This window comes from Ziziphus jujuba, chromosome 5, assembly GCF_031755915.1.
Source record: "Ziziphus jujuba cultivar Dongzao chromosome 5, ASM3175591v1".
In the NCBI taxonomy this organism is placed as follows: Eukaryota; Viridiplantae; Streptophyta; class Magnoliopsida; order Rosales; family Rhamnaceae; genus Ziziphus; species Ziziphus jujuba.
In genome coordinates this window covers 9,617,034-9,634,089 of record NC_083383.1, presented here as the reverse complement: position 1 = coordinate 9,634,089, position 17,056 = coordinate 9,617,034, and the positions used below count along the sequence as shown (strand labels likewise).

Below are 17,056 nucleotides of genomic sequence, written 5' to 3'. Positions count from 1 at the left end.
TGGTTTTATACATTTAAAAAACCCTTTTGTCATATCAGATGGATAAACAACTTTTCCTTCTTCAATGATGTTGTGCAATAAGTTTGTTAAAGTAAGACGGTAACCAAAAAAAAAAAAAAAAAAAAAAAGAAACTCTTAAATAAACCCCTATTTATAGAAGATTTGTTAAATAATGTGAATCATATATTTAAACTTTACTCTCTTCTCTCTCCTCATAAATTCACAACCTCTTCTCTCTCCTCTCTTCTCTTGTCTTCTCTCTTGTAATGCCAATTCATTTTATTTAAAATTTTAAACATGATTTATTAGAAAATAAATTTAAATAGACATTCTCCATAAATAAATACTATATCGTTTAAACTTCAACATCTTTCAACTCTCTTACTATATAAATTCCAATAAACAGAACCATTGAATATGCGTTTCATACCAGCCCTGAGACCTTTTCCATCGGTTTTTAATTTCCAAAACAAAAAAAGACAAATTATTAGTCAAAGGATGGTTAAATTAAAGAATAAGAATAATCTATCCCTTAGCAGTGGTCAATTTATTAGAATTCGAAATTATTATTGGAGGATTCAGGATCGTTGTTTGATTAAATAGTGATAAAGGCAAGGATCCACATTGTTAGCTGGAATTTTATAATAAAATTTATTATAAAACAATATTTTTCAAAAAGAAATTAAAATTTTATCCAATAGTTAACCTATATTTATCATAAAAATTTTGGTTGATTTTCCAAATTCAAGAGCCGCAGGGAAGAGTTGGAGCAAAGACATTTGTCAATATTATTATTCTTGTTGTCGTGGTCGTCGTTAATATTGGCCGTGCATTAATTGGATGATCGATTTTTGTTTTTATTTATTTATTTATCATTTGTTCTCGTTTTTAAGAGTATGCTACGTGACACTGTAACCAGCCTCAAAGGAGTGCACAAGAACTCTAGGACTACGTACACTTCAAAAAGTTTCCATAGATTTTGATTTTTCATTTTGATTTTTTTATGTTTTTTGGGCTTCCAAGATTTTTCATTTCTTTCCCTCACCTACTTTCACACTTCAAAATTTAATTCCTGTACAACCACGGTACTATATAATTCCTCCCTAAAAACTCCATAAAATAAAAATAAAAATGAAACCAAAAAAAAAAAAAAAAAACATATGATCTGTCCCTACATTTATTTCGCCATGATCATGAATAACTATAAAGAATTTTTTTAGATCGACTATCACGTGGTTATTAATTTTGACTTGGCTCCTTTTTCTCATGGGATTTTGTTTTCGTTTTCCTGTTTAGTAGAATTTTTTTTTTTTATCAACCTTTTTTAGTAGATTTATTATTGTTCAAACACCGAATCCAGAAATTGATGCAAACAATATTTTTACCGAAGAGAATTTTTACCTTTCGGCCTTTTTTTTTTTTTTTTTTTGCAATTAAACCACATGTCATAATTAATGAAGGAATTCATAATGTACGCAATTCGATGCAATTAAATGTGCTTTTTTCTTTTTCTTTTTTTTTTTCTTTTGGAATGGAATGTGGTTAAGCTAAAAAAAAGTGCACCAAAATTTCCAAATTAAAAAGAGATATTAAAATGAAATCTACATAAGGAAATAATTCTTAAAGGTATAAAAATTAATTAATACATATTCATGACAAATTAATTGGATTAAAAGTTATAATTTAAGTAGAAGAGTTTCACATGGTTTATTGAAAGAGTTTGGGGAAGGATATAAATATATATATATATATACATACACACACACACACACACATATACGACATTGTTTGGGAGAAAAGTAGTTAATAATTAATTAGCAAGCCACATTGTCATGTTGAAGGGTGGCCATCTTTCCCTCGAAGCCATACATATGCTCCATGGGCCTCCATTTTTTTTCTTTCTTGATATTTTCCAATGATTAGGTACGGTTTTTGGGTTCGGTGACGTTTGCTCCTCTCTTCCCTTTGTTTGCATTTTACCATATATTTTGGCTTAGTTCATCCCAATGCTTCTTTGTTTGTACTTTGGGGCTTTTTGAATCTTTCTGCAATCCGTTGCTACTTTTTATTTTGGTTGGGATGACAGAATTTAGACGCTAGTATGGAATTTAAAGGGTAAACAAATAATGTAGATTTGCATGTAAAAGTACATATAAGATCAATGAAAATGATCAATATCAGCGATAGTTGTTCAATACAAAATCTATCATTCCAATTTTTATTTTTTATTTTTGGTAATAATCTATTATCCAATTTTGGTTCAAATCCTTTACTTCCAATTAATTATTTTGCCTAATTGAAATTTAGAGTGGGTTTAATTTATAGGTATGAATCAATGCAAGTTCAATGTCGAAGCTAGTACAATTAAGTTCCCACTTTCCTAACTTGGTAATAGATCTCAGTTGCATTGAAGTTTTCTATAATCCATTTAATACCAACTTGTATAATTGTACAAATAAAATTGGTCTAGTGTTAAAACCTTTACATCTACATTTTCAAATTGTATTTATCTTGTCGAATGCCCATTAATTTATAAATCATTGTAATTCTGACTAAAAAAACACTTTCCATGACAATTGCTATTGGCACCACATATATAGTCTTCTAATGCCAATGAACTTCATCCAGACCGGCTTTTTTGGTTTTGACCGTCAACGTGTTAATTTAATTCAGTAAGCACACTTAATTGAAATAGAAATTAAAATTAATTTCAAAATTCTCTATCTTCCTAATCCAATTACTAATCCTTAAAGATTTGTATGGCCTATGAATTATCTTAAAAAAACACTTTTTTGATTTGTTTAATTATTAATTAACATGCTTTTATTTTTTTATTTTTCTGGCGATCATTTAGGATGCTTTTAGTTACATGATTACAGTTTCACCGCTAGAATAATATAAATTCAAAATATATAATTATCCAAGGTGGATGACATCTTGGTTACAATTCATAATTCCACCCCCGAGTCAAGTTGATCATGTGTCCGTATTGTCCAATGATCAAATATAATCATAATAATAGCTAATCTCATCTAGATATATTTGACTACTAAATTATCCCGAAACCTATCTTGGGATTTTGATTTTGTCCAAGAACAATTCCAACTTCTTTAAGGAATATCAATTACTCTCCAATAATCACACACCCACAATCATGCTTCTAATCTCCAAATCACAGATGCATATATATATATATATATATATATAGATATAATACAGTGACGTTTTTAAAAATTTAATTTGTTATTGCATTTTTTAAAAAAAAATTATTATTATTATTTTTTTTTCGTTTGGCTGGGGATCATTGGTGTTGATTGTATATTTAAGTATTCATAATAAACAATAAATAAATACTGTCCCCACTTGCGTTACTTCTCATATAAATTCTTTCTGTGAGAACAAAAGGAATATAAATAGACAGATCGCCATCTCTCTCACTCTCTCTCTCTCTCTCTCTCTCTCTCTCTCTCTCTCTTTGAATGCTGATTTAGCCCGTAGTTGTTGCTCATCCTTCCGCTTAACCCTCCCATTGAACAACAGACACAGCTTATAGAGCAAAGCGAGATTCAAAAAACAAGCTTTTTTTTTTTATTTTCTTTTACTTACTTATTCTCACTTAAGCGGATAAAACCGTCTTAATCCACTCCTAAATTCAAGGAATTCTCTCACGCCCCCCCCATGGAGATAACTAGGTGAGAGAGATTTTCAAAAGAAAAACAAAAAATTACCCTCTAATTCTAAGCCTAATCCCTGAACCCAAAAAGAAAAAAGAGGAACACTCTGAGAAACTGAGAGAAAAGCTAGCTCTTTTCCAAATGGGTTTTCCTATTCTGTTTTCTAGCTGTTATTCTCAAGCTTAAAGCTTCTCAAAGTTGCATACTCATTTAATTTTCTTCAATCAAACTGTTTTGCTCTGTTTTTTTTCTTAGCATTGTTTTACATGGAATTGGACATGCGAGAAATTGAAGGAAAACAAACCCATGATCCAATTTTCATTGAGAAAATGAAGAATTCTCCATCATCATCATCAAGATGTGTTTATGTTGTTGGACCGTTAATCGTCGGAGCAGGGCCTTCAGGATTAGCCACAGCGGCGTGTCTGAAAGTGAAAGGAGTACCAAGTGTGATACTAGAGGGATCCAATTGCATAGCTTCTCTATGGCAGCTAAAGACATATGATCGTCTTTGTCTCCATTTGCCCAAGCAATTCTGTGAGCTTCCTTTCATGGGTTTTCGTACTGATCTCCCTACTTATCCAACCAAGCAGCAATTCATCAAGTACTTAGAAGATTATGCAAAAAATTTCGATATCAAACCCAGGTTCAGTGAGTATGTCTCACATGCTGAGTATGATTCGACGCTCGGTTTTTGGCGCGTGAAGAGTGTGGGACTAAAGGGTGAAACAGAGTATGTCTGCCGGTGGCTGATTGTGGCCACCGGAGAGAATGCGGAGGCGGTGGTGCCGGAGATTGAGGGAATGGGTGAGTTTGGAGGGGATATAAGGCATACAAGTTTGTATAAAAGTGGGCAGGAGTTTAGTGGGAAGAGAGTTTTGGTTGTTGGTTGTGGGAATTCAGGCATGGAGGTTTGTTTGGATCTCTGCAATCATAATGCTAGGCCATCTCTTGTGGTCAGAGACACAGTACGTGCTCTTTAACGCCTCTCTCTCTCTCTCTCTCTCTCTCTCTCTAACTTCCCTCCCCCCCCCCCCCCCCTAGTTTGGAATTCTTGATTTGCTAAAGGAGAAAATTAGGTTGAATAAGCATATAGGTTTTCCTAAATTCTGTTATTTTATTTTTTTATTTTTAGATTTTGGTACTCATAATGTTGGCAACCTCTGTACCAAATTATGCAATACATCATTAGAACAGAAAAAAGGGTTATAGGTTTTTCATCATTTTCTTTATAATTTCAATGAGATCTCAACACAAAAAGCAATATAAAGTTTATAAACCAAAACCCATTTCCCGCATATTGTTGCTTTTATTTTGCACATGATGTTAACACCCAAGTCCTATTCCAATTCCAATTCCAATTCTTGAGCTTCTTCTCCTTCTTTTCTTTCTCCGGCCAACCGAGTTCAAGTTCCAACGGGTTTGTGCTAACAGAAAATTATATTGGAAAAGAAGAAAAGCTCTAAATTTGGCAAAAACAAATATCTTTGATCTTTCACTTTCTTGGGATTCCGAAGGCATGCGCAACAGGATCTTATATATATTGTCATAATGATTCTTACAATATCTTTTTATCTTTTTTTTTTTTTTTTATCTGAAAAGAATCACCTTAATTCTATCTGGTGGGTGGCTTTTTAGTTCATAGAATAGTAGTAAGCACTACACGGAGCATAGCCTGGACGCAATTAGGCCACATATACTAGCAAATAGCAAACAAAATGCACCCTAAAAGGGACTCACACATCAACTCCTCCATCTTTTCCCTTTTTGTTTTTTGTTTTTTGTTTTTTTTTTTCGGAGCTTTTTCTTTTATGGGTTGTTTTTAATTTTTTTATTTTTGTTAAAAAGTTAAAATAAAAAAAATTGAAAAATTGAAATGATGGTAAATATTTTTGATTGTTGTTGTTGTTGTTGTTGTTGTTTGTTTGTTTGTTTGATGTCGGTTGATATTTGTTGTTGTTGTTGTTGTTGGTATAAATAATAGGTTCACGTACTACCAAGAGAGATGCTGGGAAAATCAACTTTCGGGTTGTCGATGTGGTTGCTAAAGTGGCTACCCATGCGGCTTGTCGATCGCATCCTTCTAATCGTGTCAAGGGTGATGCTCGGTGACACCTCTCGCTTCGGATTGGACCGGCCCAGATTGGGTCCCTTGCAGCTCAAGAACCTGTCCGGAAAGACACCCGTTTTAGACGTTGGGACGCTCGCCAAGATCAAAAGTGGAGACATTCAGGTACCCCTCCTTTTTATCTCTTCATTACCCACTTTTTTCTCCTCCTCTCAACTCTCACCTTTTCTAATTTCTACTATTTTTCCCTTTTTTTTTTTCCCAAAATCATTCATAATTAATATTATATTTTTTGATTGTGCTCTTTTTTTTTTTCTTTTTTTTTTTTGATATTTTGATTGTGCTCTCTTCATGCGCAATATTCTTTGCATAATTTTAGTATATTTGGTGTTGTCGCTCATATTATTTTCAGCATTATTACCTATCTGGTGATAGGACATTGACGCTAAGCATAATCTGGATTACATTGTCTAGTTAAATTATGTTGAGCGTCATATGTTTTTACAAGACACTGAATTATTACTTGCCCTATTGATGTAGGTACATCCAGGCATCAAGAGGCTAAAACGTCATGTGGTAGAATTTACAAATGGAAGAAGTGAAAATTTTGATGCAATCATCTTAGCAACCGGTTACAGAAGTAATGTACCCTCTTGGCTAAAGGTACTTACTTTCCCAACCTACCTCACCTTTTCTCTTTCCAGTTTCTTGATTCATAAGAAAAAATTAAAAAAAAAAAATGGGCTTAAAAAGAAAAGAAAAAGGAAAAATAATAATGGTTTTTCTTTCTTTCTTTCTTTTTTTTTTTTTTTTTTTCTTTGGTTGAATTTTTATTACCAGGAAGGAGAAATGTTTTCAAAGAAAGATGGACTTCCTAGAAACCCATTCCCTAATGGATGGAAAGGTGCAAGTGGTCTGTATGCGGTGGGGTTCACCAAACGTGGAATACTGGGTGCAACAATGGATGCCAAAAGAATTGCAGAAGATATAGAAAGCTGTTGGAAAGCTGAATCAAAGCATCGTACACCCTTTAGTTGCTCACTACTTTTGCCACTCTCATCCTCATGATTTTGGTTGGAGAACTTCTTACTTACCCAATTTACACATACCCCAAAAAAAAAAAAAAAGGTGAGAGAGAGAGAGAGATCAGAGACCCAAGAATCAGAATTTGACCCAAAAAAAAAAAAAAGGGAAAAGATTTTATATGTTACCAAAGATTGAAGAAAAACGCTGAAAGAAAGTTGGTACTCCTCCGATTGAGGAAAAGGAAAAAAAAAGGAGTTCAAAAAGGGAGAGAATTATATCAGTGATCCCTTTTCATAGGAAAAATTGACAGATCTCCTCCAGCCTCGAGAGTACAAGGATGGCCTTGGGAAAGGAGGAAAAAAAAACTTTGTGAGAGTGAAAGAAGGAACGGTGTATTTGTTGTTTTTGAGCCTTGGGGAATCTCATTATCATGATTATCATGATCATGATGATGATGATCAACCAGTTTGTACATCTTGTACATTGCCATTTTTCTCTAATTAGGTATGACTTCTTAGGGGAGAGAGAGAGAGAGAGAAAGAGAGAAAACAAAAGAGATGAAGAGGGTTTTTTGGTATTGCCAAGTGATATGATTGTGTTTTTATTTTTTTATTTTAACCATATATTAATTTAATTTTCCATGAGGGGTTGGGGAAATTAATGAGAGAGAGTATAATAACATTAAATTCTAATGTTTTTCCATATAATCTTTATAGTAAAGCCTTTTGTATTGATTTTAATCCCTATGTATGTTTGGCCAAATTTATTTAATTGTGTTCGAATTCAATTTAGAAGGAAAAATTGAAAATTCTCTTATCTATTCTACACCGCAAATCAACTAAGAAGTGCTTATGGATTCCTGCTTTTATAAACGCTCTAAAGCGCTATTAATGCATATAGACTGTTTCTGTGAGTCTAGTCCATGATCCTCATGAACGCAAACTGACATAATTTATTGCTTCAACAGTTGAATATTGAAAAAACTGGAGAAAAAATGAAATCATATCATATTAATATTTGACTTTTATTTTTCTCTTATACTTGTTTGGCTTGACATTGCTACGATATATGAATTCCGTACAAAACTTTCTTCTTCTTTTTTTCCCAGGTTAAAAGGGTGTACCATTTTTCTTTTTTTTTTTTTTGTGTGTGACTGGTCAGGCATGCAATTTCGTTGTCAAAATGATTTCAGTACCCCCAAGTAGAAGATTGGACCACAGCCTTTTCAAATCGAAGTTGGATACCACAGCCTTTTGAAATCGAAGTTGCATAACATGCGCATTTGGTACTCCACCCCAAAAAAAAAAAAAAAAAAAAAAAAAAAAAAAAAAAGAGAAAAAAAAAAATTAAAAGACTTTGCCGGATATTATTTCAGAGAAAAGAGAGGGTTTACCTTATGATTGTCTGTATATTCCAAGACCAATTGAGCAGCTAGGGATGTCAAAACGACAGCAAGCTTCCTCATCATCCAACAGCTTTTCCAGTTCAAAGACCACTCACAGTCACACACACTAACTAAAACGACCATGTATTGCTTCTAAAAAGATCCTCATATGCTCGATTAGGTGCCTCTTTTCCATCATTATAATTAAAACCATCAGTCAAAGTGCTTTTTTCCAAAGCAACCACGTCACAGTGCTCCACCCACTGCCTTTCCCTTTTTTCCTCATTTTTTTTTTTTTTTGTGGTTTTTTTGGGGTCTACATGCTTCTTGGTTTCATTTCCTATTCTTTGGAAAATATATATCTATATATAGATTGAATTAGCCAAGCAATTACTATCATGCATTATCATGTATATATTTTCCAATCTTCCTACGTCATAAAAAAGCAATAAGTAAAGGGTTGCATCATGCATTTCAAAACAATTAACTCCCGAAAACTTAAAAATACCAAAAAAAAAAAATTTTATTAAACAATGAATAGTTAGAAAATTTGTTTAAATTTTACAAGCAAATTTTTTTTCCCGGAAGATAATTACTTCTAAAGATATTGTTGGTCATGGGTTGACCCAAAAAAAAAAAAAAAAAAAAGATATTGGTCATGGTAAAACTGACGTCATGCATGAGGTTAATTAAATTTTTTTTTCCCCGATAAGATCAAAGAAAACATATTAATTTACCACATGTACTGAATCATCCGAAATCTTGGTAGATTCGGATTAGATTATAATTAGATTGAATCTTCTAACCAATTGTAAAGAAGTCCAACTATGAACTTAATTTCAGCAAAATCCATCCCAAAATTTATGCCGAATTTATAGCAAAACAAAATAACTAGAAAATTATTCAATTCAAACCCAAGTTTAAAGGGATCCCCAAAAAAATTCAATCCTCTTGTGGCACTTATTCAAAATTTTACTCTCACTTGTTTTTTCCACCATGCCAGGTGGTGCTGACACTGCATCATATCCGGTTAAAATTGAAGATATGGTTTGGATGCGTTCAATTCGGTTCGGTTTCATTGTATTTGCATGGATGATTGTAAGAAAAAATAAATAAATAAAAAATAAAAAGAGAAAAATGATGATTACTTGGTAAGGAGTTAGGTAAGGATTTTTAAGAGTGAAGGTGGTGGGCTTGGTGGGGGTTTATTCCGACCGAACGAACCTTTTCATGAAGCACATTCGAACCGAATCTTCTCCAAAGAGCTTCACAAATAAGGACACTGGGACTGACTGTACTCTTGTAACTAAAATTACTAAGAGAGAGAGAGAGAGAGAGAGAGAGAGAGAGAGACTTCCACATTAAATGGCTTTTTACTTCTGTACTCCCAATTCAATTAAGGCAAGCAACAGAAGACAGTTCACAGAGGTTACAAATGATTTTTATGGCCCATCAGATCCTACATATTGGCCGTCTGACTCCATTGGGCCCATTTTGGGCCTTTATTGTCAACATCAGTATTTAAGAAGATTCTTTTTGTTTTTGTTTTTTTTTTTAATAATTTATTTAATCTATAAGCTATTTAAAATTTTTTCATATTCGGTACGATACAAATTCGTATTTTTATAAACATAAATAGGTAGAGATATTCAACTACAAACCACAAATAGAGATGAGCTATCCAATTCGTCAAAGAAGATTCCCTTTAGCTGAAACAAAATAAACAATTGAAATTCGAACCACATAAATTTGAAATTTTCATTTGGGGGTGATATGGGCACTCCGTCACATTTCAATTCTACTCTCAGTTTCACTGCTTTTGTCGAAAGACTTTTTGAAATTTCAACGTATAAATCGAACGCATGAAAATGTGTTTAACTGATCGTAATTTATACATAAATTAAACAATTTAAATGTTAAAAGAAATTAAATTGTGTGCGAAAGGGGTGGCATTGAGTAAAATTAAAATATAAAGGAGTATATCTATTTTTTTTTTTTTTTTAAATATAGATGCAATTATGCGAAATCTCTAAAACATACAAGGCGACACTGTAAACTTTTTTTTTTCTCGGTTTAAATTTCTTTTTTGGGTGGAATATAGGGTGATCTTTGTTAAAAATTTTGCTCTTCATTTTTGTTTTTCTCTCTCTCTCTCTCTCTCTATATGTATATATATATATATATATATAAAAGAAGGGGTAGGAGGGGAACCAATAAATTAGGGGACTTAGCAACACCAATGAATATCAAATGCGTAGGCAAAAGGTATGCATTATTGAATGGAAGACAATCCTTGACCAAATCCAAGTTCTGAAAGTTTTTGATAGATTTCTTGTACTCCTTTGTAGTTGAGTAATGTCATATGCACACATACAACTTAGGAACCAATCCTTTCTCATTCAGTTTCCCTTATGGTTTTCAAAAAGTAAAGTTTCTTTCCCGCAAGCCTTTCCCAAACTAAATAAAACGAATGTGAATTTCCTCCTCCCACTTGATTTCTTAATCAACTTAGACACTCAAACTATGTACATGCATGAAAGGAAGCTATTTGTTGGAAATTAATTATCAAGGCACCTCTATTTTTCTTGACTTCTATTTTATTTATTTATTTTTTTTTTTTGAGAGTTATAGATTGTATGATGATTCCAATTAGGCATCTCTCTAATTTAAGTAACGTAAAAGATTTTATGCTCCACTTTTTGATTTATATGGTGTACAAGGATTGAAATTGAATTACATTAAAAGAAAGTACAAATCTCTATTTATTTAATTAATTGAGTTCAAATCTCCATTTATTATATGATAAAAAAAAATAATACTAATAATTATAATAAGATTGGAATTTCGATATATAATACGATTGCAATAGTTAGAAATCTCTGTTAAAAGTGATTAGACTACGTGAAGCAATCTTAGATGCATTAAAATTAAAATTAGGCAATAATAATAATAATAATAATAAATTTACATAATAAACATTATAAGCTAGAAACTTAAAAGTGGTCCATAGTTGCATAAGATTCACGAGATCATGATTGGGGGTGTGTAAGAGATTCAGCGTGTACGTACACATGGTGCACATGGATCACCAATTAGGACCATCAATTAAATTGGCTAAAAGAAAAGAAAAATGCCTTAATTGTGTGTGGTCCATCGAAATTGATTATCCTAACGGTTTGATTAAAACATGTGATGTGTGAATAGACCATTTCTTTTCTTTTCTTTTCTTTTCTTTTCTTTTTCCTTTTTCTTTTTTATCAGTCCTTTAATTTAAATTGACTGGCACCAGTCAACATCAGATCAGATGGTAGGGAATTAGTAGTCAACGAAATTGTCAGCTATCAAACAGTCCCAAATTCATGATTGGGCTTTAATCCTAATGACACCTGTGCTTAATTATATACACATTTGCTACTTTTATTTATTTTCACATTGAAAATTGGCTTTCATCGCAGTTTAAAAGATTTTTTTTTCTTTGTTATTAAATATTAAATTTTGGAATGAAAAATTATTCACATGAACTCTTAAAATTGCACGTTGTGATGCGTGACATGAATCTTTAATTTTCATTCATGATTGGTTTATTCTTAGAATGGTAATTTTCTTTTATTACAATACTTTTTTCGTAACCCTAAAGACAATGGTACAATTTTACTTTTGATTGATTGTGTAATGAAAAAGCTCATATTATGGCTGATTAATTATTTCAAATTGAAAGAGACAATTTTTTTTTTTAATTTTTTCATTTAGTGTCAAGAGAATAAACATAAAAGATAACGATTAATCTAACATGGGCCATGTTCTTTTTGATTGTTCCTCAAAATACATGTTTCATAAATTTTTTTGATGTATACAAAAATAAAATATGCGGTGAGCGTGGATCGAACACGCGACCTTCAGATCTTCAGTCTGACGCTCTCCCAACTGAGCTATCCCCGCGATGGAATTATTAAACAAAATAGTTTCTTCAACAGCACGAATTTCTCAGCGGCACTCTCTTACTAGTTTCTGTTTAGGAACGATGAATTTATTCTACAAAATAGACGTAAATCCGTCTCGATCTTCAAACTAATTGAGTTCAATAAATATTGTAAAATAAATGCAATAGTATTTCAATTTCTTTAGATTTAGCTTATTTTCTGAATTTTTTTAATTCTTCCAATCAAATAGCTATTTTCACATTCATTATTTTATTTTATCTTGAACTTCTAGTTTCTTTATTATCCACTATTATTTTATTTTGTTTTGAACTTCTAGTTTCTTTATTATTCGCTACTCAAACTAAAATAGGAAAATATTGAAATTTAAATTTTAAGTGCAAAATTCGTCATATGATTTGCAATTAAAAATATTTAGTTAAATCAACATCAAAACTATAGTACATGATGCAATGTACTCGAATCCCGACCCCACCCTTAATATCAAAGTTTTAAAATAATAATAATAATAATAATAATAACAATAAAATAGTTAAGGAAACTTTAAGTAGAATGATGGAAATTAACATTATAATGTATGATAATAAGACTTTAGCCAATATTAGTTTTATTTTTCTATCTTATACATCAATTTTTTTCTACATAAATAAACGTCCATGCATCGAACACTATTATAAAGGCCACCATTAATTGTCGAATGATTTTTCTCGCTTTCACCATCAAACAAAACACCGACATTCTCTAACAAGAATCTAATATATATATATTATATGGATGGTATAGTCCCATTTTTATTTTTGCAACAATCTAATTTGTCCTTAGAAAGATAATGTACGGAAAATAATAGCATGAATTTATATAGAAACAAAACTCGTGATTGAAACGTTTCCCAATATTAACATAGATATGGACATAAGTACTGCTATATACAATCCAAAGAAACAGAAAAAAAGGAGTACGGTTACATATACCAGACCGTTTACCAAAATAGTGATAATACTGGAGCTATATATTAGTAGTAAAGCTAGGGCATTAAGAAGTGTTCCAACACGTACTAAATATATAAGTGTAATTATTTCATTAGTTGAAATTTTAACCTAATATTAATATTGATTCAAAAAAAAAAATTTAAATATTACATATTATTTGATAAATATGTTTTATGAATATTTGATAACTTTAGTATTCTTGTAATATAACATAGTTATGGATTATTGAATCTTTAAAAGATTGGTATAATTAAAAAGAAACTAATCAAATAATATACATGTACACAGTGGATAATATGTTGGTAGATTTATTAAAACCTCTAATATTATTCTTGAATAAACATGGATAATTAAAATTCAATACAAATAAATTAAATGTAAAATATCATTTTTTTTTGGATTATTAGAATTATTTGAATTCAATATAATGAGAATAATGTTATTAGGCTGTCCTTCCTAGGACTATTTTTATTTTTATTTTTTTTATTTTTGACAGGATTACAAATATTTTTCCAGATCAAAAGGAAGAATATATGATTATAATAAACGATTTCAAACGTATAGATCTAAGGTGTTTAAAACAATTCAATATATCTAGCACTATTTACCAAAAGAAGGCCCTGTTTATAATTTGCTACGAGGAAATCTACTTGTACCTTTGTAGCCCAAAATAAAAAATAAAAAACATCAACTTATCCCACACAAAAAAAGAGTAGCTTTATATTCAAATATTTTAATAATATGAAAAAGTACCTTTCCATTTAACTTTAAATAAATATAAGATTGGTCTAGCAGTAAAATCATTAAATTTGACTCGAATTTCTGTCTTTTTTTTTTTTTATATAATTTTGAATTTATCGTAATCTTAATTAAAAATAAAAAATAAAAAAAATTGAATGAAAAAAATTATAAAAGTGCCATGAAATAAATGGTATTGTTGGAGTTGCATAAATAATTAAATTTTAAAATCTAAAAATAATTACTTTATCCATTAAGATAATATTATTCCAGTGGAGTAAATTAGAAATTTATTCTACCATTTGGCTCGTGTTTTTTTTTTTTTTTCTTATAGCTAAATATGTCAAACTGTAAGCAAATGTTTTTTTTTTTTTAATTACAAGTTATTCCAAATTCCATCCCATCCAAGTTCATACTTTTAGAACATAGATAGAAATATTCAACCACTGAAACTATCATCTTTGTCAAACTGTCAGCAAATTTTATTATTTATTTATTTTTTTTTAACTATCAACAAATGTTGACAAATATATAAATTATCGATATTAATTATTAAATGAGTTATACATAATAAACAACAATTTTACAAACTTTTCATTTAGAACTGCATTAATAAGGAGAGTCAAGTCGTCAATAATCATTTTCCTTCGATTTTCTCCTTTTAAGATTTCATTTGGAAAGTATCAAAGTCGAAAGAAAAATTGATTCTTAAGATTTAATTTTTTAAAAATTAATTTTTTGTTTATTATGTTTGGTAAAAAATAGAAAAGTTGAGACTTATACATAATTAAATTTAATATTGTATAATAAATTAATAACAAATATATATTTTAAAAAAAATTCATAATTATTTTCTTTGAAATTTTCAAAATGAGATGACACCTTCATAGATAGAACAACTTTTCTATATATTTTTTTTACATTGATAGGAATCTAATTTCCTGATCTATACTTTTCTACCTCATAATAAATATTCAAACAAAAAAAAAAAATCATCATTTTACTAAGAAGTTAAACTTTCACTAATTTTATTGCTATTTAAACATGTCGTTAATATTATATAACGTTAATAATTTTCAAAAAAAATATTATATAACTTAACTATAATAAAATTGCAATTAAAAAAAAGAACTTATTCCAATTTTTGATAACCCACCATCCTTTTGGGGTGTATAACATTTTGTCTAAGTTGTATATAGAACAGTCTTTCAAACCAAATCCACAAACTATTGGGCAGTGCGAAGCCCGTTATTATGAAGGCCTAAACCAAATGATCCAAAAAAACCCTAATTTCCATACACGATATAAAATTCTCGATCATCGTCGACGAAAATTTTTCCCACAACACCTCCGATTGTACGGTTTCTGCAACTAAAGAAATGGTACTCTCTCTCTCTCTGTTTGACATATTTTAGAAATTAAAGTGTACAATAAAGTTATATATGCAATGTAATTGGGGTGGTTGAACATGGACAGGGAAAAGGAACAGGAAGCTTCGGTAAGCGGAGGAACAAGACCCACACACTCTGTGTGCGGTGCGGAAGAAGAAGCTTCCATCTCCAGAAGAGCCGTTGTGCTGCTTGTGGCTTTCCCGCCAGTCGCATCAGAAAATGTATTATCATTTTTTCCGATGCTTTCTCTGCTTTTGATTTTTCTTTTTATTCATCGTCTTTTTTTTTTTAATTATAATTTTGGGTTTTTATTTTTCTTTGAAGATTAAGATTTGATCTGAAAACATGGGTTTATCCTGTTTATGTGAAATGGGTTTCAATTATTCTCAGATAAAATGCTGGAATCTAATTAATGAATAAATTTTGAATGCCAAAAGTTTTGTTTATTTGTAAGTTTTGAATGCGAAAAAAGGAGGATCTTAGGAGAATTATTTGTTGTGTCATTGTTTGAGCTCGTAATCCTAGATAATAACTTGGACTTATAAATAAAGTGGAAAAATACTATTTATCTAGTTAATTTAGTTTGTGATATGGTAGTAGTGTAGCAATTGAAACAAAACTGTAAGTATAAATAATTCCCTTGTTGTCTGGCCTGCCTATAGTAATCATCTACTCGACTCACATTATTTGCAGCAGCTTTTGAAATTGCCCTTGCCAGTCTCTTGGTATGCTTTAACTTTTGTTTGGTTTCTATATTTCGTTTATCAATTGTTTCGAAATATTGTCTTTGAATGCCTTGAGAGGTGGCTGTATTTGTCTAGGATGTTGAAATGGTCAAGTTGTTTTTGAGATGTTTATTGTCATACGGCGCCAAGAAGCAAGAGAACTGGACATCGTTTATTTTTTCTTTTTCTTGGATAGAAAGTGAACATTGGTTTGCTACTGACTTAATTGGACCTTATTTTGAATAAATAACATGTGTGACTTAAGTTTGTAGGACTATCTGATGAATTTCTGTTTGGTTTCAGATAACTGGAGTGTTAAGGCTATCCGCAGAAAGACCACCGGAACTGGCCGTATGAGGTACCTCCGCCATGTGCCACGAAGGTTCAAGAGCAACTTCCGAGAAGGTAAGTTCATGATGAATTTTTATTTCTCAATGCTAGCTGGTCGTTTGCCTGTTGATATGTTTACAAATGTTTGATTTTTTTTTGGCCGAATTGTTGGTTATATAACTTGCCTTTTGGTTAATGCTATAGGTACTCAAGCAACTCCAAGGAGCAAGGGAGCAGCAGCTGCAGCCTCATAAGTTTTCTGAAGTGAAACGTTTTTGTTGTTTTTAATACTTTTGTTCTCTCAAAAGAGTTTTGGATGATATTTGTTGCCGGTGTTATATTAACAAAAAGTTTTCATTTTTGTAACGGATAGTAATTACTTTCTTCGAAACTCAATATGGTTGGTGCAAGGTGTCTGGGCTCTTATACATTTCCTTTTCAGTATTATACCTTAACAGTTCTAGTTTTTCTATACGATTGGATTTTGTTTTCCTAGTTGCTTCGTGAATTTATGTTAGCTGTTTCTGTGTTGTTGCCAATAAGAGTTGGAACTCATGGTGGATACTTTTCTAAGCATTTACTTGGTATGTGATTTTGAGAATCATAAATTTACGATAAAGTGGTTTCTTGGGTGAAATCGGATTATTTAGAAACTTTAAATGTTATAAAACCATTTAACTTAATATAGTCAGTGTTAATATTTAATGTTAAAATGGAAATTGAATATAATATATTTAAAAAATATGTAATCTAATAAGAATAAAAATATATTTAACGAGAGAAAGAAAAGAAT

General features: G+C 30.8%; 2 protein-coding genes and 1 non-coding gene across 3 annotated transcripts; 2 read left to right on the top strand and 1 right to left on the bottom strand.

The window, feature by feature from the left end:
* Positions 1-3,416: 3,416 nt before the first annotated feature.
* Positions 3,417-8,120, top strand: LOC107420673 (indole-3-pyruvate monooxygenase YUCCA6). The gene is made up of 4 exons (XM_048475076.2): positions 3,417-4,642; positions 5,659-5,907; positions 6,283-6,405; positions 6,583-8,120. The coding sequence occupies exons 1-4, from the start codon at positions 3,941-3,943 to the stop codon at positions 6,808-6,810; spliced, it is 1,302 nt and encodes a 433-aa protein (XP_048331033.1). The 5' UTR covers positions 3,417-3,940; the 3' UTR covers positions 6,811-8,120.
* A 3,898-nt stretch (positions 8,121-12,018) lies between these two features.
* On the bottom strand, positions 12,019-12,091 carry TRNAF-GAA (transfer RNA phenylalanine (anticodon GAA)). Its single transcript has one exon. It is a non-coding gene; the product is annotated as a tRNA-Phe (tRNA).
* A 2,951-nt stretch (positions 12,092-15,042) lies between these two features.
* On the top strand, positions 15,043-16,758 carry LOC107420662 (large ribosomal subunit protein eL37x). Its single transcript, XM_016029675.4, has 4 exons — positions 15,043-15,199; positions 15,294-15,429; positions 16,237-16,338; positions 16,468-16,758. The coding sequence occupies exons 1-4, from the start codon at positions 15,197-15,199 to the stop codon at positions 16,515-16,517; spliced, it is 291 nt and encodes a 96-aa protein (XP_015885161.1). The 5' UTR covers positions 15,043-15,196; the 3' UTR covers positions 16,518-16,758.
* Positions 16,759-17,056: the final 298 nt, after the last annotated feature.